Genomic DNA, 19,091 nt, shown 5'->3' on the forward strand with positions numbered 1-19,091 from the left:
AGGAGAAAAATTATATTTGCCTTTTTGCCTGCAGACGAGAGAAGAGAGGGGAGAGGTGGAGGAGAGGCTTTCCTTATGCAGCTAGTCCTGGGCCACCAGCTTTGTGCTTTGATGCACTCAGCAATAACGCAAGGCCCTGCTGCCAGGAAACAAGGAAGTGTGTTGTCACACAAGGTGATGCCAACACTCTGCTTGTGCAAATACTCAGGACCCAGTGCCAGGCTCTGCATCTTCTCTGCCAGGGGGAAGTGCAAGCACACGGTCACCTGTGTCTCAGGACCGAGAGGCTGGCTTCGGAGAAGGGCTTGTGGCAGCAGGGGAAAGGGCAGCCTGGCATTTTGGGTGAATGATAACGGCCTTAAGTGGTCAGTGAAGGTCCTCCCCTGAGGAGGGGCGGTCTCTGAGGCCAAGACCCCACGATTAAGAGGTGATAGAGTCTAAGAGAGCACAAGTTCACTGGCCTCTTAGAGCCTGGATGCAGCAGGGCACTGAGGATCCCAGCAGCAAAGCTGTGTGCGTTCCCCCTGGGCGCCCTGTCGATGGTGCTCCCCCCACCTGGCTCCTGGTGTCGGTGCCAGGCTTCCATTTCTGGCCGAGACCATTGATCCTTTAGGGTCCCCTGTGTCCTGTCTACTTGTAGGCACGCTCAGGCAGTACCTTCCTTTTCAATGCCCTCTTGGGAATAAAATAACACTTTCTAAAACCACAGCGTATGGAAGATTTCACTTCTGGAATGATGGAGACCGCCTGTGCGTCCTCTTCTCCACGTGGCCCTCCAGATCTGTTCTGCGGCCTGCGAGGCTGGCCCTCCAGGGACGGCACCACCCTGCTTCCCTGCTCTGGTTCTTGTTGGGCTCAGCCACTGGGCACGTCAGGTGGCCAGAGGCTGGAGCCATCAGCGTGTTTCTGTCCTCTCCCTCTGCGGGCCGCGGCTTTGGCAGAGACCGCATCCCTGTGACTAGAGCGCCGCCAGGTTCTGGGGGCTTGTCCCTTCCCGGCTCCTGCTAGTCCTTGAGTGCTGCAGCCTCTTTATCCCCTGACCCTGCCCACGCCTCTCTAAAGGACTTTCTTTAAGCTTCTCTTTTGAACCGCCTGTTTCTTGCTCTGTTAAACTGATTGCTCCAGGCCCTCTGTCCACCCGAATAAAGGCCAAACCATATCACATCACAGAGCGGTTTCTCACGAGCCCCATGTTTTTTACGCAACGTGTTTATAGTTTTAAAGTGTAACTCCTTCTGTCGGTGGTTTCAACACAAGAAGCCTCCAGTTGGGTTCCTTTAGTCATTGGTCACAAGTTAACCTTCATAGGTCCTGCTAAGGATGGAAGAGAAGGCAGTAGAGAGACATTTTCCTTCTAAATTCACATTCAGGTCTTGGTCTGTTCCCCTTCTCTAACCTGTGTAACACAGCGGCTTCCCTACATAAGAGGGCATTTGTGCATTTACTACACAGGGTTCAGGCAAATCGCAATGCTCGGCTGGCTGTGCAGGCGTGGAGCCCCTCGGTGGTCAGCAGGCCCTTCCTGCAGACTCCCCTCCAACAGACGTGCACCTTTTCATCTCCTGGTAATGCTCTCATCCTTGGTCCTCTCTGTCCAAGGAAGAGAGGGTCTCTCCTGCTGGGTCCCCAGAGGCCCCACCTTTGGCTTCTGTGTGGCATCCAGGGACCCCCGAGTCCCGACTGAGCAGTTCAGTGCTGCCTGGGAGCCCGGCTGAGCCCACTGTGTCAGCACCACCCAGACTCGCTTTCCTGCACGTCTCAATTTGGGCTCTGCTCTTGCCCATCCCTCCACCTCCCCTAATTTCTAGAGAACCCTGTTTTATACCACTCTACCCTCCCTCCTTTAGGGTCATGCAGTCTCGGGTGTTGGGGCTGCTGACGCCCACGCAGTGTGTAACGCAGCCTTGACTGTGGGGAATCTCTGATGGTTCACACTTAAGGGAACCTGATTCCAGGACCACTCTCCTGTACTGTTAGGGCTAACTAACTTTAGACACGCCTGCTAACAGTGAAACCTGCTATCAGAATACTCCAGAGGTAGGAGGCACAAAGCTCTCAATTTGGGGCCAAATTACAAGTTAGTAAGAAAAGCTGCTAATGAGCTCTGGAACCCTTAGTTAAGGGGCTAAAAAGGAAATATGTGAAACCAAAGAGGAAGGTGCCTGGTACTTAGTGGCCCACATTTACATCTTAATCCTTCCATTGAGGGTCTCACCTCAATTCACAATCTCATTTTCAGGAGGAAGTGGGGGGTTACTGTTTGCAATGCTGGAAGCAAAAAACCCACAAATTACTACAGATGGTGGAGATATTTTTATTTTTTCAGAGCAGCTGCAGCATTTACTGGTTGGCGTCTGGGCCACAGCTGCCCCCATAGCTCTCCTCCTGTCCAGGAGAGGCACTTCTGGGCATACTGGTCTCCAGTCGAAGGAACAAGCAAAGGCCATCCCATAAGGAGGCAGAGCTCTCCTTTACTGCCTGAAGGGTCTCTAACAAGCCCTCCCTGGAGAGAGCTCTGACAGTGTGCTTTCCATGACATCCAGCTGGAGGCGGGACTTGAGGTCAGGTTCAGGTGCAGGCTTCCTGCCCCTCACAGCCTCCGAGCCTTCCTGGGGCGGCAGCCGTTGTGCGGGATGGGGGTGTTGTCTGTGATTGAGATCACTTCCAGGCCTCCCATGGTCAGTCCCTTGATGGCAGACTGGAAGGAGAAGGAATAGCAGGATGGCACGTTCCCAGAAACAATGCCCCAGTGTGTCCAGACAGGGCTTGGAGAGGAACCGGTCTGGGGTGAGGGGGGCGCAGCGTAGGGATGAGAAAGCTCACTGGCTCTGATATCTACAGTCCCAACGTGATGCTCTCACAGAGCTCTCCCTACCAACCCCTTCACCAGGCCCTCAACGCCGCCCACATCTCCAATCCCACCTGCCACGTCCCACCTTGCGCTTTACAATCTAAGAACAAAGACTGTTGTAAATCTCAACGCATCTTAAGCATTATGCTTTTGTAGTTTCCTCTTCCTGGAATGATCCCCCCTCCCCCAATCCCATACGCATACCTGGTCAGTCCCTCGTCATTCTCAAAAAATCAGTGGAGATGTCACCTCTTTGGGGACACTTTCCTGATCACACCCAACAGGCTCCCAGCACCCTGGGCACAAGCTTTACCACTGCACTCACTAGTCTGTACTGAGGGACCCATTTGTGACAGTCCCCCAGGGGCCACCTTTCTGTTCCCAGTGCCTGGCACACAGCAGGCACTCCGTTAGTGTCTGATGGATTGAAACTAAGTGATCAGGGCTTGCTTGGAGAAGCTTAGTAGATTAGAGGCAATGGAAAGAAACTTCAAGCCGTTAGGGGAATCCACTACAGGGTCCACTCTCCCTCCTCTGCTCTCACTCCCGTTTCTCTAACTGAAGAAGCAAGCACACATGCTGGGCTGTGAAGAAGCAAGGTCACTTACCAAGCGCCCTGGCCCCAGGCCTTTAACCACAACTCGGACGTGGGTCACACCCTTCCCTGTAGCTTTCTGGAGAGGAGCAGCAAGTGGTTAGTGCTCTAAGAGAAGTGCGATATCCAAACCCCTTGCTGCTGCCACCTGGAGCAACAGGGTTATGAGCTCCATGGAACAAGCACCCACACATGTAAACAGGCAGAAGACAGGGAAGGAAGCAAAGAGCAGATGGCAGAGGTGCAGGACAGACACCAGCAGTCAGCTGGGATCTCTTTCCACCCAGGATAGCACTGCCACCTAGTGGAGACTTCTAAATATCGCTCAGATTTTTCCCAGGTGGATAAATGCAGAATTTCAGACCATAAGGTGCCCTGGACTCCAAGGCTAAGCCTCAGTACCCTCTTAGAAAGTGTTGTCTTATCATTTTAATCTTTAGTTACAGTTAAAATTTTCTTTCTTGTTTATAAAGGCAGTTTATTGCAGAAAGTCTGGAAAACACACAGGTCACTCAACCCACCATGCAGAAGCCACTGTTAACACTGACATATTTCTTTTAAGTGTATAAACCTGCCCACTGGTGGCCATTTAGTGTGTTTTGATGATCACTGATACACAGCAATCAGTATTTTGGGGCATCGAGCTTTGTCTGAAGGTCAATGTGTTCCTTCCAGAGATACTCCCGGTTTGGCAGTGAGGCCTGTGTTGTAGCAGACAGTGCCCAGGCTCTGGTCCCAGACCTGGCGGGGTCAGTTCAGAGAACTGGACTGGCTGCATGGCTCTGAGCAAGTCACACACTCTGAATCCCAAATGACTCTTAAAAATGTGGGTAATACCAAGGGTCTTCTGAGGATTCAAGATAATGAACGTAAAGTGTCTGGCGTATAGTAGATACTGAATAAATACACCAACTGCAGCTCACTGTCACCTTGCTTCTAGGAAGGTGTGCAACAGTTCATGCTCCCTCTGGTACTGCAGGAGAGTCCTCACATGCCACACCTTCTCCAGATGGACCATTACCACAACCACACCCCACCCACTGCACTGGTCTTTAAATCCAGGAGGCTTTGGTGAGCCTTCAACACCTGGCTCCTGCCTCTTCTAGAATGAACCGAGTGTTTCACTTCTACTGAAGCTGAGAGAAAGAGAAAAGAGAAGTGTTTTCACACATATCTTCAAACCAACCCCATGTTAGGGTAGCCAACAAGAGTTGGCCAATACTCTTGCTTCTGAAGAGCCGCCTCAAGGACAATTTTCCTGCCAGTGATCAGCCATGCAAAAAGTGGAGCCCAGCACAGAGGGAGCCGGAAAGAACGCACACTTACCGCCGCAGCAGCTATGCCCGCTGTTTGCGCTGCAATGCCTGTGCCCTTCTTGGCATTCTGAAACCCCTCCGTGCCACAGGAAGCGCGGGCAAGGGGCTGGTGAGCAGCAGAGACTACCTGGATCTGTGTGCTGGGAAAGGAGGGGAGGTGTACAGAATATAATGGCTCTTCAAGGGAGCAAAAGAGCGCTAACCCATGCCCAGACAAGCCCGAGTGTGAAAGAAAAAGACCGTTAGCTGCTTTCACTCTGAGCTTATCCTGTAGGAGGTGCAAGGAAAGGTCAGAATCAACCCCTAAACCTCATTAAAAACTGACAAGTTATATAATCTAAAGAGAGCCGTTATGCATGGAAGGTTTGGGCTCCGCCCCCTAAATTCATGTTGAAATTCTAACCCCTAATGTAACAGTATTGGGGGGTGAGGCCATTGGGAGATGATTAGGTCATGAGGGTGGAGCCCTTATAAACTGGATTAGTGCCTTATAAAAGGGACCCCAGAGAGCTCCCTTGCCTCTTCCAGCATGTGAGGACACAACGAGAAGCCAGCCATCTGCAACTTGGAAGAGGTGTCACTAGAACCCGATCCTGCTGGCACACTGATCTTTGACTTCCAGCTTCAGAACTGTGAGAAATAAATGCCGTTTAAGCCACTCAGTTTGTGGTGTTTTGTTATAGTGGCCCAAGCTGACTAACAGAAGCTCCATAATCTGAGGGTGCTAGTGTCATCCAGAGGAAAGGTGGCATATTTTCCTCCTACCCTAAGAAATTAGATTTTCACATCAGGTAATTTTTAATGATTTTTCATTGGTAAAGTTTCAAATATACACAAAAGTGGATAGAATAATGTCTGAACTCCCATGGACTCACCATTCAGCTTCAACAATTACTAACTCATATTCAATTTGGTTTCACCTATAAACCCTGTTTCTACTCCCCTCTATCCCCTAACTAATGGATTATTTTGAAGCAAATCTTAGACCCATCATTTCATCTGTAAATATTTCAGTATATATCTCTAAAAGATAAGGACTCTTTAACAAGTTAAATTAAAATTAAGAATAACTTCAAGAAATCCTTAGACATGCTTTCCATTTCCCTCTTGATCACTGCCCAGTTTCCTAGTCTGAAGAGTTCCCTGAGAACTCACCACAGAGGGAAGTGGAGAGTGGTTACGGGGAGACCTGCTGGAGCTGGCCCTGGGCTCAGGCCACCTGCTGTTGGCCTGGCTACGGCTGCCATTTCCCTACCACGGCTTCTTGGGTTTTCTACACTGAACAGAGTAGAAATAGACAAGAGAATGGCTTGTCCCTGAGACAACCTCAATAGAAATCTACAGAGTGGGCCACAGACCCTTAAAAAAGCAAATGAACAAAGAGCTTACCTATGTCCTTAGCAACCTGAGAAGAGAGGAAAATCCAGGGGCTCTCATTCTGAGCTTACCAGATGAAAGCTGAAATGCATCCTATGGCACCTCGCCTGTGCCCACCCTCTAGCCCTGACTACCAACAGTCTCTAGTATTGTTCTCAAAATTGCTTCATAGGCGACTGTTGACCAAACACCAATCCCATCTCCAAGTGGGGGCTGGTGTGCAAAGATGTTACTGACGTCAGTAAGGTTTCTGTTGCCAACACACAGTTGGGAACTTACCCAGGACTGTCTGAAAGCCACACAGAACGTTAGTCTTCCAACCTTGTGCAGACCTACAAAGGCAGAGGTCGGTGCACGGTGGCCCAAAGCGAGTACTTTAAAGCGACCCTTATTTGGAGGTTTCCATTTTGCTTAGTTAGTAAATCATATATTCTGAAATAATCTCTCTCATTTATTAATCACCCATCCCCAGTACTAACACTTAACAAATACTTTCACAGAGGGACTTTCTGGCCCTAAAATATACTCTTCTCCAACTCTTGAGCAGAACCAGGAAATACAATTCCCAAGGACAGCAATGAAATCTTATGAATGGGATATGCCTAACCTAGTTCACATTTTCATGAAATCTGAATAAACTGTATAAAGAGAGAGGTGGTCTCCCCAAACCAGGAGGGAGCCCGGGGGAACCTCTGTATCAGCATCTGCATGCAGAACGTTCTGCATGCAGAACGTGACTTGTCCGCCCCCTCTGAAGGGGAAAGAAGCCCACTCTAGCCCTACCAGGTGCTCCCTTCCCTGCTTACTTGTTGTACGATGCTTTGATGTGTGCGATTGGGATCTCCTCAAATTTCTTTCCTGCCCACCTCAGAGAACTCTCTTGTCCTGGAATTGGAGGGTAAATGCTGCAATTAGAAGAAAAATTTTAGGTAAAGTTGTCCTGATTTTTTTTTTTAATTAAAAAAAAATTACAAGGTTTAAAAAAGCCAACAGTACAGACAAACTCATAATAAAAAACAGCAGCTCTCTGCCTCAACCTGCTCCTGAGGTTATTGCCCCCAACCCTTCTGGCGCTGCTGCCACATCTGTGAACACGGTGCTTCAGCAGCCGTTTCCTGAGTTGCTGACTCTAGACACAGCTAGTGACTTTCTGCTGGGAGGAAAGAGAATTTAATCCACACTCCCCATCTTCCCCTGTCCCTTCTAGTGTATAATCAGATCACTCTCCAGTCCTCTATAAGCTACTCTTTCTGCATTAAAAAAAATAAAGTCGAATCTCTATTTCTTGTTTTATGAACCATAGATATCTTGACTATACTACTGTTCATTTGTACAAACAATATGATTTTTCATATCATATTGATAAAATTATCTTAATAAAAAAAGACAAATTTATCTTAATAATACTTATAAAAGTCATTATTATTAAAAAAAGAATCCCTGGAATAGAGGTCAGCAAACTTTTTCTGTAAAGGGCCAGATAGTAAATATTTTAGGTTTTGCTGGCTGTATAGTTTCTGTTGCAACTACTCAACTTTGCCACTGTGGTGCAAAAACAGCTACGGACAACAGTAAGTTAATAGGTGTGACTACTGTCCAATAAGAAACAGGAAACTGGCCAGATCTAGGTAGGGGCCAACTTGCCAACCCCTATCCTAGACCAGCGGTTGTCCATGCTGGCTGAACAGCAAGATCACGTGATTCTGATGTTTACACTCCACCCCAGACTTCTGGATGGGGCCTGAGAATCCATTTCTGAAGTAGCCCAAGTGAGTCAGAATGTGAACTCAGGGTTTAGCACACTGGCCTAGACATCATGTTGAGTTCAAGACCCCTCTCTATCTCAGTCCGATCTGTCCTCTGGCTGTCTCTCGGTCAGGACTCTTCATTTTCAGGTGGAGAAACTGAGTACAAATAGGGGAACAGGGTTAACAAGGGAAGCCAGGCCTTGGGTCGAGGGGCTCTACCTTGGTCCAGAGCTCTGCTCACCACCTGTGCTTTTTTTTATTCTAGACTCGAGCAAACCTGCTGCTGCACCCTGCTTACACGTACAGATCAGATCAGTGTTTGTATCCCCTCAGCCACCTGAACTACAACGGGTTCTGATTTAGAGAATGCACTATTAGCTGAGCATTATCCTCCTGACTGGCTTTCCTAGAGAGATTTAAAAAAAACAAAACAGTAACACAGTGGTATTCAAGAGTTACAAGTGTATTCTTTCCTGCTTGGCCTGATCTTAGAGATGATTTAGCATCTCAGCAGGTTGCCAGCTTATCAGCCTACACTGAGGTGGAATGTGGACGAGGCTCTGAGATGACATTAATATTTAAAACATTATCATTTCCCCATTGATAATTTCCCCTATTGACTTGTGGGTCAAAAACTTAAGCCTTCTAAAGTCTGAACATACCAGCATAATGCCTTTTATATAGGGCAAGGTTTTTGAACTAGGAAGGATTTGGAGCTTGAACCATTTAACTGAAGGTGCAGACAAGATCAAGCTTTTAAGCCTCCCAGGTCCAATGTACAAATGAACAAGTGGTTCACCCCGAGGCAGCCCAGAAATAGGAAAGACAAAGCTTTCTGCCGCTGTTCTGCTGCCTCTTCATACCCATCCTCAAACCAGGCCCGCACACACGGCATCTCTTGCAAATGGCTGACGAGGACTGAAAATAGCCTGCACAGTTGGGTAGAGAAAAATACACAGTAGTGCAGTAGTACCTACTGTCTCTCTCTCTCTCTCTCTCTCTCTATCACAGTTTCTTGACCTCAGTACTACTGACATTTTGGGCAAGAGAATTCTCTGAAGGGGGGCTGTCCTGCACACTGTGGGGTATTTAGCAACATCCCTGGCCTCTACCCAACTAGACATTGTCCCTCAAGTTGTGACAACCAAAAATATCTTCAAACATCGCTAAAAGTCCCCTTGGAGGCACAGCCGCCCCAGGCTGAGAACCGCTGCTTTACTTTAATGACTTCTAACATCCAGTGGGCCCTCATTGCTGGCAATCATACAGCGCATCCACAGTTCAATTACCCTTTCACTGTCCTGGATGACTATTTTGTACCTTCTTTTGTCCCCTCAGACCTCCAACTCCTTCCTGCTTCCTCACTGCCCGATGATGACCTTCACAGAGAAATAGAAGCAATCAGAAGTTCTTCCAGCTCCCACTACCAAACATCTGTGCCCACTATCTCTGCCTTCTCTCCTGTTATGATGCTCCACTTGTGTGTTAGCCCCTCAAGGACAGCAGTCTGGCATCCTCATTCTTTCCCCTCTCTACTGCATCATTCCCATCAGCAAAACATGTGGTCATTTCCCCAACCTAAAAACAAACAAAAACCTCTTGATCCTAAAGCCTCCTTTAGCACCTGCCCATTTCTATATTCCCACTCAAAGAAATGACCATACCTGCTGTTTCTTCCTGTCTTCTATCCTCCTTGAACCCACGCCACTCAGACCTTAGCCCCTCATACCTCCACTGAAAATGCTCTAGTCAAGGTCACCAACCAACTCACAATGTTAAGTCCAATGAGCAATTCTGTCGTCAGTCTATGGACCTATCATATCAGTAGCATTTGATATAGCTAATCTCTCTGCCCTTCAACCACATTAAAAAAAAAAACACACACAAAACCCTCCAGGGTTTTTTAGTACTTCTCTGGAGATTTCTTCTTTCTCTTTTGCTGATTTTTCCTCATCTCCCAAATCTCTAAATGCCAGAGGCTCCAGGGTGCTGTCCTTGGACCTCTTCTTCTCTTTGTTTACCCTTTCTCTCTTGATGATCTTGTATCTTATGGTTTTAAATATCATCTAGGGACTTCCCTGGTGGTCCAGTGGTTAGGACTCGGTGCTCTCACTGCCAGGGGGCCCTGGGTTTGATCCCTGGTCGGGGAACTAAAATCCCATAAGCCTCGTTGCAAAAAAAAAAACCCCAAAAATCATCTATATGATGAGTCTTCCAAATGTATACCTCTAGCCCAGATCTGTCCCCTGAACTCCATTTTTTTTTTTTTTTTGTGGTATGTTGGCCTCTCACTGTTGTGGCCTCTCCCATTGCGGAGCACAAGCTCCAGACACGCAGGCTCAGCGGCCATGGCTCATGGGCCCAGCCGCTCCGCGGCATGTGGGATCCTCCCACACCGGGGCATGAACCTGTGTCCCCTGCATTGGCAGGCGGACTCTCAACCACTGTGCCACCAGGGAAGCCCTGAACTCCATTTCTAATAGTCATTGTTGTATCTCCACTTGAATGTTAACGAAGCATCTCAAACTTAACCACCCAAATCCAAGCTCCTGCAGTCTCCCCCGTCTTAATGACAACTCTATCTTTCCAGCTGTTTAGGCCAAAAATTTTAGAGCACTCCTTCAGTCCTCTCCTTTACATTAACAAACCCTGTTGGTCATCTTCTAAATGTATCAGTCTGACCATTTATACTACCTCCACAGCTGCTACTCTGGTCCAGGCTAGCATCATCTCTCACCTAGATTACTTCAGTAGTTTTTTGGCTGCTTAGGAGACTTCTCCCATCTTCCATCCTCACTTCCCTACAGTTCAATATCAACACAGCGGCCAAAGGGACCCTTTAAGATGTAAGCAGGATCATGTCAATCCTCTGTTCAGAATTCTCCAGTGACTTCCCACTTCACTCAGAGAATAAGGTGAAGTCCTCACGATGGCCCACAAGGCCGACAGGATGTAGCCCTGCGTGCCTGCTGCACCCCTTTGCCCTGTTGCCCCCACCTGTTTTTACTCATCACTCCACGTTGGCCTTCTTGCTGCTGCTCTCAAACACTAGATACACTCCTACAATCTGTCGTATTTTTTCTTGTTTTCTATATACTGTCCCCTATCCACTCGAATTTAACTTCTACGGGGGCAGGGACTTTTGTGTGTTTGGTCACCGATGCATACCCAACACCTTGAACAGTGCCTGACATTGCTGAGTGACTATAAAAGAATCTTGGCTTAAATTCCTTTGGCAGCTCCCCACTGCCTACAGTGGGGACTGCGTAAAAGCCCCAGTGTTACAGATAAGACCCTCAGCATTCGGATTCCTTCTCACCCTGCTGGCCTCATCTGCCATCACACATACACCTGAATACACTGCATTCTTTCACAATGCATGCATTACACAGACTGTTAGTTTGCCTAAAACGACTTTTCATCTTTTCCAGCTGAACTCCCATTCAATTCAGTTCTTAGCTTCACATTATTTTCTTGGCACTCTTGCCTGATTTTCTCCGGAATCAGACACTCACTCTTTCATACTTCAAAACAACCATCTCTTACCTCCAATATACCACTGGTCAGATTATGGTGAAAACATTTGTATGTCTGTCTTCCCTGGTAGACTGTGAACTACTTGTGGGGAGGAATGATCTTCTGCATTTGTATCCCCAGCACCTAGCATGGTGCCTAGCACCAAGCAGGTTCTTAGAAAAGGTTTGTTAAATATAGTGAAGTATAAGTAGCACAAAGAGGTAGTGGCACTGTGGAAAGCAAGTTACCAAGTCGCTGAGGCTAAGCACAGAAACCACCCTGGACCTTAGACCAACTCAAAAAAGTGCATAATAACATACACCCTAGTGTAGCCACCCATCCCCGCCCGCTTTTGTGTCCGAGACCCAGGGAAGGTTGTTAGTCTGACGTGATCCCAGAGGGAAACAAAAGTGATATTTACTATACAACTTCGACGTTCACTCATTCATTCATCAAATGTTCATGAGCATTCACTTTGTGCCAAAGCTCATCTCATTTGATCCTCACAACCTCTTCCGGCGTTATCTCCACTTTCAGACGAAAAAGCTGAGGCTCAGAGATTAATCTGCATAAGGTCCCGCAGATGGCAAGTGACAAAGAGTTGGGAATTCACTGGTTCTCTGACTCTGGAGGGTGGTGCCAGTCTCCCGAGGGCTGGACCTAAGTGGCCCTCACCTGAAGCTGCTGTGCCTCGGAGCTGGCGCCGGAGCCTTCGCCTTCGCCTTCTCAACTTCCGGCTTGGCCGCTGCGTCTTGCATCTGCTGGGCGCTAGTGTGGATGGTGGGGGTCGGCACTCCGGCCACGGCGACCCTGTGGAGAAGGAAAGCTCGGTGAGGTCCAGGCCTAACCGAGTCCTAACTGGAGTCCAGGTGTCTCATGGGACATGGGCAGGAGCGAACTCTCGCGGGTGGCCGTAGGTTCGGAGGGGATAATCATTCTTACCTGGTCGTCGGTGGCCAAGCCCATAACCGCAAGAGCCAAAACCCCGCGTTTCTTACAACCTGCATGACTTGAGTTGACCCCACTCAGGTTCCGTCCGCGGCGACCGCGGAGCTTGGCGGGGCTGGAGTGGAGCTAGCACCACGAGCGCTTGTGGGGGGGGTGCAGAGGAAAAGTCATCTGAGTCCTTTTTAAAACGTATATTAAAGATTTTTATTCCAAGTTAAATGCTCCATAATAATATTGTTGAGAGTGGGATATCCTCTCAACTGGGAGTCCTCCCCCCTTTTCCTAGTTTTCTAACATGAGATCTTCGCCCACCCCTCCATATTGGAATGGTTCGTTCTACTAGTTCCGGGGAACCTAGCTCTTCCCGTCATGCTGTGCCCGCACTGCCTTGTGGGAATATAGGATTGGCTCAGGACCTCGTTGGGAGCCGCGGTACATTGTGGGAAGGTTGACAGATGGCGGGGTCTGTAAGGCTGACTGTATTAGGGGTGGCGAGGGGCTGGCGGCAGTTCGAGGGCCCCTGGACCCGTAGTCTGGGTTCTCGTAGCTTGGCCCTTGCGGCCGCACCCTCGAGCAGCGCGTCTCCATGGCGCTTGCTGGGCGCGTTGTGCTTGCAGCGGCCACCGCTGGTCTCGAAGCCGCTGACTCCGTTGCAGGAAGAGATGGAGGCTCTGCTACAGCAGGTGGGATTGAGGTGCGGGTCGTCGCTTCTGGGTGCAGTTGGGGAAGCAGTAGAGGCACGCTGACTTGCGTTTGATCCCGATTCCGCCACCGATTAGTTTGTGTGACTTTGGGCAATTTACTTCACTTCTCTGAGCTTCAGTATACTTACCTGCAAAATGGTGCCTACCTTACTGGGTTGGTGTGGTACGTAGTACGCATTCAATAAAAGGTACTTCGTTTTCATTGATCTTTTCTGTTGTTATCGTCGGCAACTCTTTGGAGATGCTCTCCTTTTTCAGTCAATATACTGGGTATGCGATGGTGAACAAGACGGATTCAGCCCTTATCATAGGTAGTTGACAGTTTGGAGAGGAGAAAGTCTTTGTTACGTGATGAGCGTAAGGAAAAGGCAACGGGCACATCCGTAAGATGTCTGTGATAAAGTCTTTTGTGTGAGGGGCAAGTGAAGAGACATGGGCAAAAGCGGTGTAGTGGTTATGAGGGTCTTAAATCCCCATAGTGATTAAAGGATATTATGTTCCCCCAGAACCTGAGACGTTTTTGTCTTGGCTACTGAGAGATAAAAACTTCACTTCTGTCCTTTTTACTTGGCTTATTAATTTACTCTGCAAACATTTTATTAATCGCTTTATAGATAATCATTTAGGAACCACTTTGTACAGACACTGCTAAGTGCTAGGGATGCAGTGGTGAATGAGACAGACATAGCTGTGGTTCTCAGAGCACTTCAATTTGGTGGAGGGGGCATCAGTCAATGACCAAATAACCACATGATGATGGAATTGAAGTCTTTGGTAAGTGTTGTAAAGGAAAACACAGGGTACTGTAATAGTATTTAACAGGGACATTAATTTGATTTTAATGGGAGGTGTCATAGAATATCTTTCTTAAGAAAGTGATATTTTTTTAAAAAAGTGATATTTAAATTGAGATCTGAAGGATGAGTAGGGATCTCCCAGGAGAGCATGAGGGAAAACATTCTAGGGAGAAGGAATGGCATCTGTAAACTCCCTGAAGCAGGAACGTTCATGGTGAGTGAGATTCTAATCAAAGACTGGCCTGACTGGAGGGAGGTAAGTGGGCAGGCAATGCCTTTCCTAGTCCGCTGTTCTTTGTGGCAGTCTTGACCTCCAAACACATTCTGATGTTTTAGTAAATATAACTCAAGCCCAAAGTGCAGCTGATCTTTTTTTCTCTGTTTTCTCTGTGGTGTTTTGGTTGTATGTCTGTTGGGTGGTAAACTTCTGAGTCTGTCAAGTGCACTGTAGCTCTGTTTTATTTATTTATTTTTGTCCTTCTAATTTTCCCAGTTTGGGGTAGATTTTTGCTCTTTTAATTTTCCCAGATTGAGATAGAGAGAAGCCTGTATTCAGACCATGAGCTTCGTGCTTTGGATGAAGCCCAGAAACTGGTAAAGAAGAAAAGCGACCTTTATGGTGAAGAAGAAGATGAGCAGAATATATTGCTGTTGCAGGATTTGGAAGACATGTGGGAGCAGAAATTCCTACAGTTCAAACCTGGAGCTCGAATAACAGGTTTGTGGTCTTTTCAGGCCAGTTAGAGGTGGAAAAGGGGGGTATTCTGGTTCCCAAACAAACGATTCTTGCTTAACTCCTGCTTGTGTTTTAAGTAACAAATAATTTGAAATGATAGAACTTCTTTCACGTGGGAGAAAAAGAAATTCTTTTCCCTGTTCCTCACATCCACCCTAATATAATTTTTTAAGGTCTGTGTTATTTTTGAGTGGGATGTAAGGGTATTGGGATAGCCTTATCTGTTGCAGTTAAGCCTCAGGAATGTTATCTGGGTTTAACTCCTAGTTTGGGACTAAGAGTGGGGTAAATTAAGTGTTCCCCACTAGTTTCCTGTATTTTATCTGAAATCCCTCCCAAAGCAGGGGGTTGAGTTCTTTCATTCTTATTTCACGATGAAGACTGAAGAACAGAGAAAGTAGGGGCTGGTTAAGTCAGTAACAGTGTCAAGACCGATGAAATAGAGTGTCCGGGTATTGCTTCTTTTCCAGAGGCTCAAAGTACTTTGTGTTTGGCTCTTCAAAGGAGGAGTTCAGCTTTTGGTTTCTTCTTGTTAAATTTTAGTTTCCTCAAGATTGTGAGACTCTGTCCTGAGAGAGGTCAGAGTTAGAGAGATGGGTCAGGGTTCTAATTTGATTATAAGTTCTTTGAGGGCAGAGGTTTTGGCTCTGCCTTAAAGGAGGATTCTAAAACTCTGATCTTCTTGGTTCTGGCAGAACACAGTCCTCTTGTCTCCTGTGACCCCCTCTTTTCTTCACAGAAGCCGATGTAAAAAATGACCGAACCTCACTGCACCGGAAGCTAGACAGGAACCTCATTCTGTTGGTCAGAGAGAAGCTTGGAGACCAGGACGTTTGGATGCTGCCCCAGGCAGAGTGGCAGCCCGGGGAGACCCTCCGCCGAACAGCTGAACGAACCCTGGCCACACTCTCAGGTGAGTTCTCTGCCTCCCTCTAAACCCCACAAGATACACTTCAGACTCAGCCTGAGGATTTGCAGGCTGGCTGTGGGCCTGGCTTTAAGGGTAGGAGGTTGGAAGGTTAATGGAAACTTTGATATTTATAAAATTTCAGTTTGGAAAAAATCTTAGATCAAGTGAGAGTCTTCGTGCCACTGAGATTTTTTTTTTTTTTTAATATTTATTTATTTTGGCTGCGCCGGGTCTCAGTTGTGGCACGCGGGATCTTTAGTTGTGGCATGAGGGCTTCTTAGTTGCGGCATGCAGACTTCTTAGTTGCAGCACGCATGTGGGACCTAGCTCCCTGGCCAGGGATCAAACCCAGGCCCCCTGCGTTGGGAGCAGGGAGTCTTACCCACTGGACCACCAGTGAAGTCCTGGCGCTGAGATTTTTTTTTTTTTTTTTTTTTTTTTTCCTTGCGTTATGCGGGCCTCTCACTGTTGTGGCCTCTCCCATTTGCGGAGCACAGGCTCCGGACGCGCAGGCTCAGTGGCCATGGCTCACGGGCCCAGCCGCTCCGCGGCATGTGGGATCTTCCCGAAACGGGGCACGAACCCGCGTCTTCTGCATCGGCAGGCGGACTCTCAAGCACTGCGCCACCAGGGAAGCCCTGGCACTGAGATTTTTAAATTTTATTTTTATTTTATTTCTTTTAAACTATTTTCTTTTCTTTTTTTTAAAAATAACATATTGGTTTTATTGATGGCAGAAGAAAAAATTCTTTCACTTGTAAAAGGTAGTTGCTTTATCTGGCTCCATAATTTTTCCCATTCTTTGTGTGGGTTGATTTTTTTTTCCCCTAAAATCTGTTTTTTCATTCTTCAAATAATAATATCCACAGTGGCTGCATTTTATTCTAAAGGGAAAGTAGGAGGTCTAGTCACTGGCTTGTTTCTAAACAAAGACTCTTGTAATACTCGTTCTGAGCCCGGGGAGGTTGGTAAAGCTGCTGGATTGGCTTAGTGGATCGTCTTGGGTGGCCATCATCTCCTCTACGAGGCTCAAGAGTTTGGCTGTAGATGCTGTCTTCCTCCCATCTCCCTTTTTGAATGGGCCTGATATTGTTTAGTAGCAGCTTCTTCATAGTTCCTGTACTCAATGAATTAACAACTGCCGTCATACCTGAAGGATGGAGAGTTTCCGCTTCTGATCACTAAAACTTGTCTTCCCAACAGAGTGCAAAACATTCACCTTTTGGTTTCTACAGTTTTGCATTCTCCACAGGAGTAGGTGATTCTAGTACTTTGTTTTTGTTTAATTGGCCCAGATCTTCTTTGGGGCCCAGTATTGTAAAATATTTTGTCATTATAGGGTGTAGCTATGAGGGGTCCTGTTGGCTTAATAGATCCTACTCGCCTTCCCTTCAGGCATTTCTGTCTCTCCACTCAACACCAGTGACACTATTCGTTCCAGTGGGATTCTGGTAATCAATACTTACATTAAAAGGTGCTTCAGTTTTTATGACACTGAAAGCTTCATTATTTATTTTTCATGGTTTTTTGTCATAAAAATGATCAGGATTAGCTGTTTGGTTTTCTCTCTTTTTTTAAAAAAATAATTAATTTGTTTTTTGGCTATGTTGGGTCTTCGTTGCTGTGTGTGGGCTTTCTCTAGTTGTAGTGAGCGGGGGCTACTCTTCGTTGTGGTGTGTGGGCTTCTCATTGCGGTGGCTTCTCTTGTTGTGGAGCACTGGCTCTAGGCATGCGTGCTCAGTAGTTGTGGCACGCGGGCTCAGTAGTTGTGGCACACGAGCTTAGTTGCTCTGCGGCATGTGGGATCTTCCCGGACCAGGGCTCGAACCTGTGTCCCCTGCATTGGCAGGCGGATTCTTAACCACTATGCCACCAGGGAAGTCCCTGGTTTTCTCTTTTCCTACATTTTTGATTCTTATAATTTATGGATTCTTCAGGAAATGGATTTTTTTTTTTGTGCCTCTGCATAGTATGAATCTTTTGCTTTGCACAGTTACTCCCCCTCCCTTTTTTTTTTTTTTTTTTTAAAAAGCAGCATTGTTGTGCTAAGAACTTAGAGGATATGGAATTTCTTTAGTTCTGTCGCATCTAGAATATGGTCTGTCCACACTTGATTTTCTCCTCAGCTCATACTTCAGGTCCTGAAGAAGTACTCAGTTTTGCAGAACCTGTTTCTAGGTAACCCACTGCCTTCTAAAATTGACTTTGAATTTTGGGTCTCTTTGAAAATGAGATTTTTCATTTCTTGGCCATCTGGTATCATCTTGAGGAAGATACCTTGGTTGGTTATCATCTTTTGCTCCATTTTGTTCAGTATTTGACAATCTGTGTTATCCCTGACAGACCTGTCATTTAGGTTCTACCCCAGAGCCCAGTGCAGAGGCAGCCAACTGAAAAACACCCAGACTTTCTATGAAAGAGGCTTGTTTGTTTAACATAAAGCATCGGTGTAGGGGAGCAGGCATCCAATTCAGCACACATCTGGGGGCCTGTGGAAATATCCTGTGGGGACAGAGGCTGACAGATGCCGTTCCTGTGCTCTCCCTCACCCCCACAGAGATTTTAAAATTTATTACATTCAAAATTGATGTTCCTGCCAGTCTCTCAGCCTGCTTCTCTTTTTGTCCTTGCAGGCTTGCTTATTGGCATCACCACTTACCCATTCACCCAACTAGAAACCTCAGAGTTATCCTTGACCTCATTGCAATAACCATAAGTTCTTGAGTCCTGTCTAGTCTGTTCTAAATAGTCCCCTCTTCATTCCTGCAGCTTTTCTGGGAGCCTTTTCACTTCTCACTAGTCCAGATTTTCTCAGCCTTGGCATTATTGAAATTTGAGGCGGGATAATTCTTTGTGGGGGCTTCTGTGCCTTGTAGGCTGTTTAGCAGCATCTCTGGCCTCTACCTGCTAGATGCCAGTAGCACTAACCCATCCGCACTCGCGCTAGTGTGACAACCAAAAATGTCTCTCGACACTGCCAGACATTACGTGGGGAGTGGAATCACAGTGGTTGAGAACCGCTACACTGGACTATTGAGGTAGATGCCAAGTGAGTTCCCCCTTGCTTTTGTGTTGTCCTCTTCAGTGCTGCCAGAATGAGCCTTCTAAAACACAAACCCCTTGTCACTTCTCTGCCTCAAATTCTTGAAAGATTCCCCATGAAAGCAGACTTTCAAGCAGGGCCTACAAATCCTTTTTGCTCTCGTCCTGAGCTCATCAGTCTTCCATCTTGCCACTCATTAATGTATATTCCAAGTTCTAACCTAGCAAACCTTTTGCATCCCATGAATAATGTGGTTTTTCATATGTCCCTGTTTTGGGACCTGCTGGTCCTTGACTGGAATGCTTTACTCCTCCCTAGTCTGACTGCTCAGTACATTCTACCTTCTGTGGTGGAACCTTCTGGGTAGAGAGAGCTACTCCTCCCTCTAGGCTCCGATAGCACTTGTGTGTGCCCTTACTCAGTTTATGCAGCAGACATTTACTCTCTGCCTACCATTTGCTGGACGCTCTCCAGGCAGTGGGGTCACAGTGATGAACAGAACACTACCCGTGCTTCCTGGGAGCTTATGTCCTAGTGGAGAAGACGCTCT

The 19,091-nt window shown here is 47.1% G+C and overlaps 2 protein-coding genes across 2 annotated transcripts in view; one reads left to right on the forward strand and one right to left on the reverse strand.

The window, feature by feature from the left end:
* Positions 1–2,590: 2,590 nt before the first annotated feature.
* On the reverse strand, positions 2,591–12,410 carry MRPS11 (mitochondrial ribosomal protein S11). Its single transcript, XM_007446068.1, has 6 exons — positions 12,346–12,410; positions 12,079–12,213; positions 6,946–7,044; positions 4,773–4,902; positions 3,460–3,525; positions 2,591–2,698 (listed from the first exon to the last, which is right to left on the reverse strand). Exons 1-6 carry the CDS (start codon positions 12,408–12,410, stop codon positions 2,591–2,593), a joined length of 603 nt encoding a protein of 200 aa, XP_007446130.1.
* A 391-nt stretch (positions 12,411–12,801) lies between these two features.
* Positions 12,802–19,091, forward strand: part of MRPL46 (mitochondrial ribosomal protein L46) — a 10,979-nt gene continuing 4,689 nt past the window's right edge. The window contains exons 1-3 of the mRNA XM_007446069.1: positions 12,802–13,034; positions 14,381–14,570; positions 15,328–15,501. Of these exons, the coding sequence (XP_007446131.1) occupies positions 12,807–13,034; positions 14,381–14,570; positions 15,328–15,501 (592 nt within the window). The 5' untranslated portion in view covers positions 12,802–12,806. The remainder of the gene's footprint in view (positions 13,035–14,380; positions 14,571–15,327; positions 15,502–19,091) is intronic.

The sequence above is a fragment of the Lipotes vexillifer genome, unplaced genomic scaffold (genome assembly GCF_000442215.2).
Source record: "Lipotes vexillifer unplaced genomic scaffold, Lipotes_vexillifer_v1.1 scaffold2079, whole genome shotgun sequence".
Taxonomy (NCBI): domain Eukaryota; kingdom Metazoa; phylum Chordata; class Mammalia; order Artiodactyla; family Lipotidae; genus Lipotes; species Lipotes vexillifer.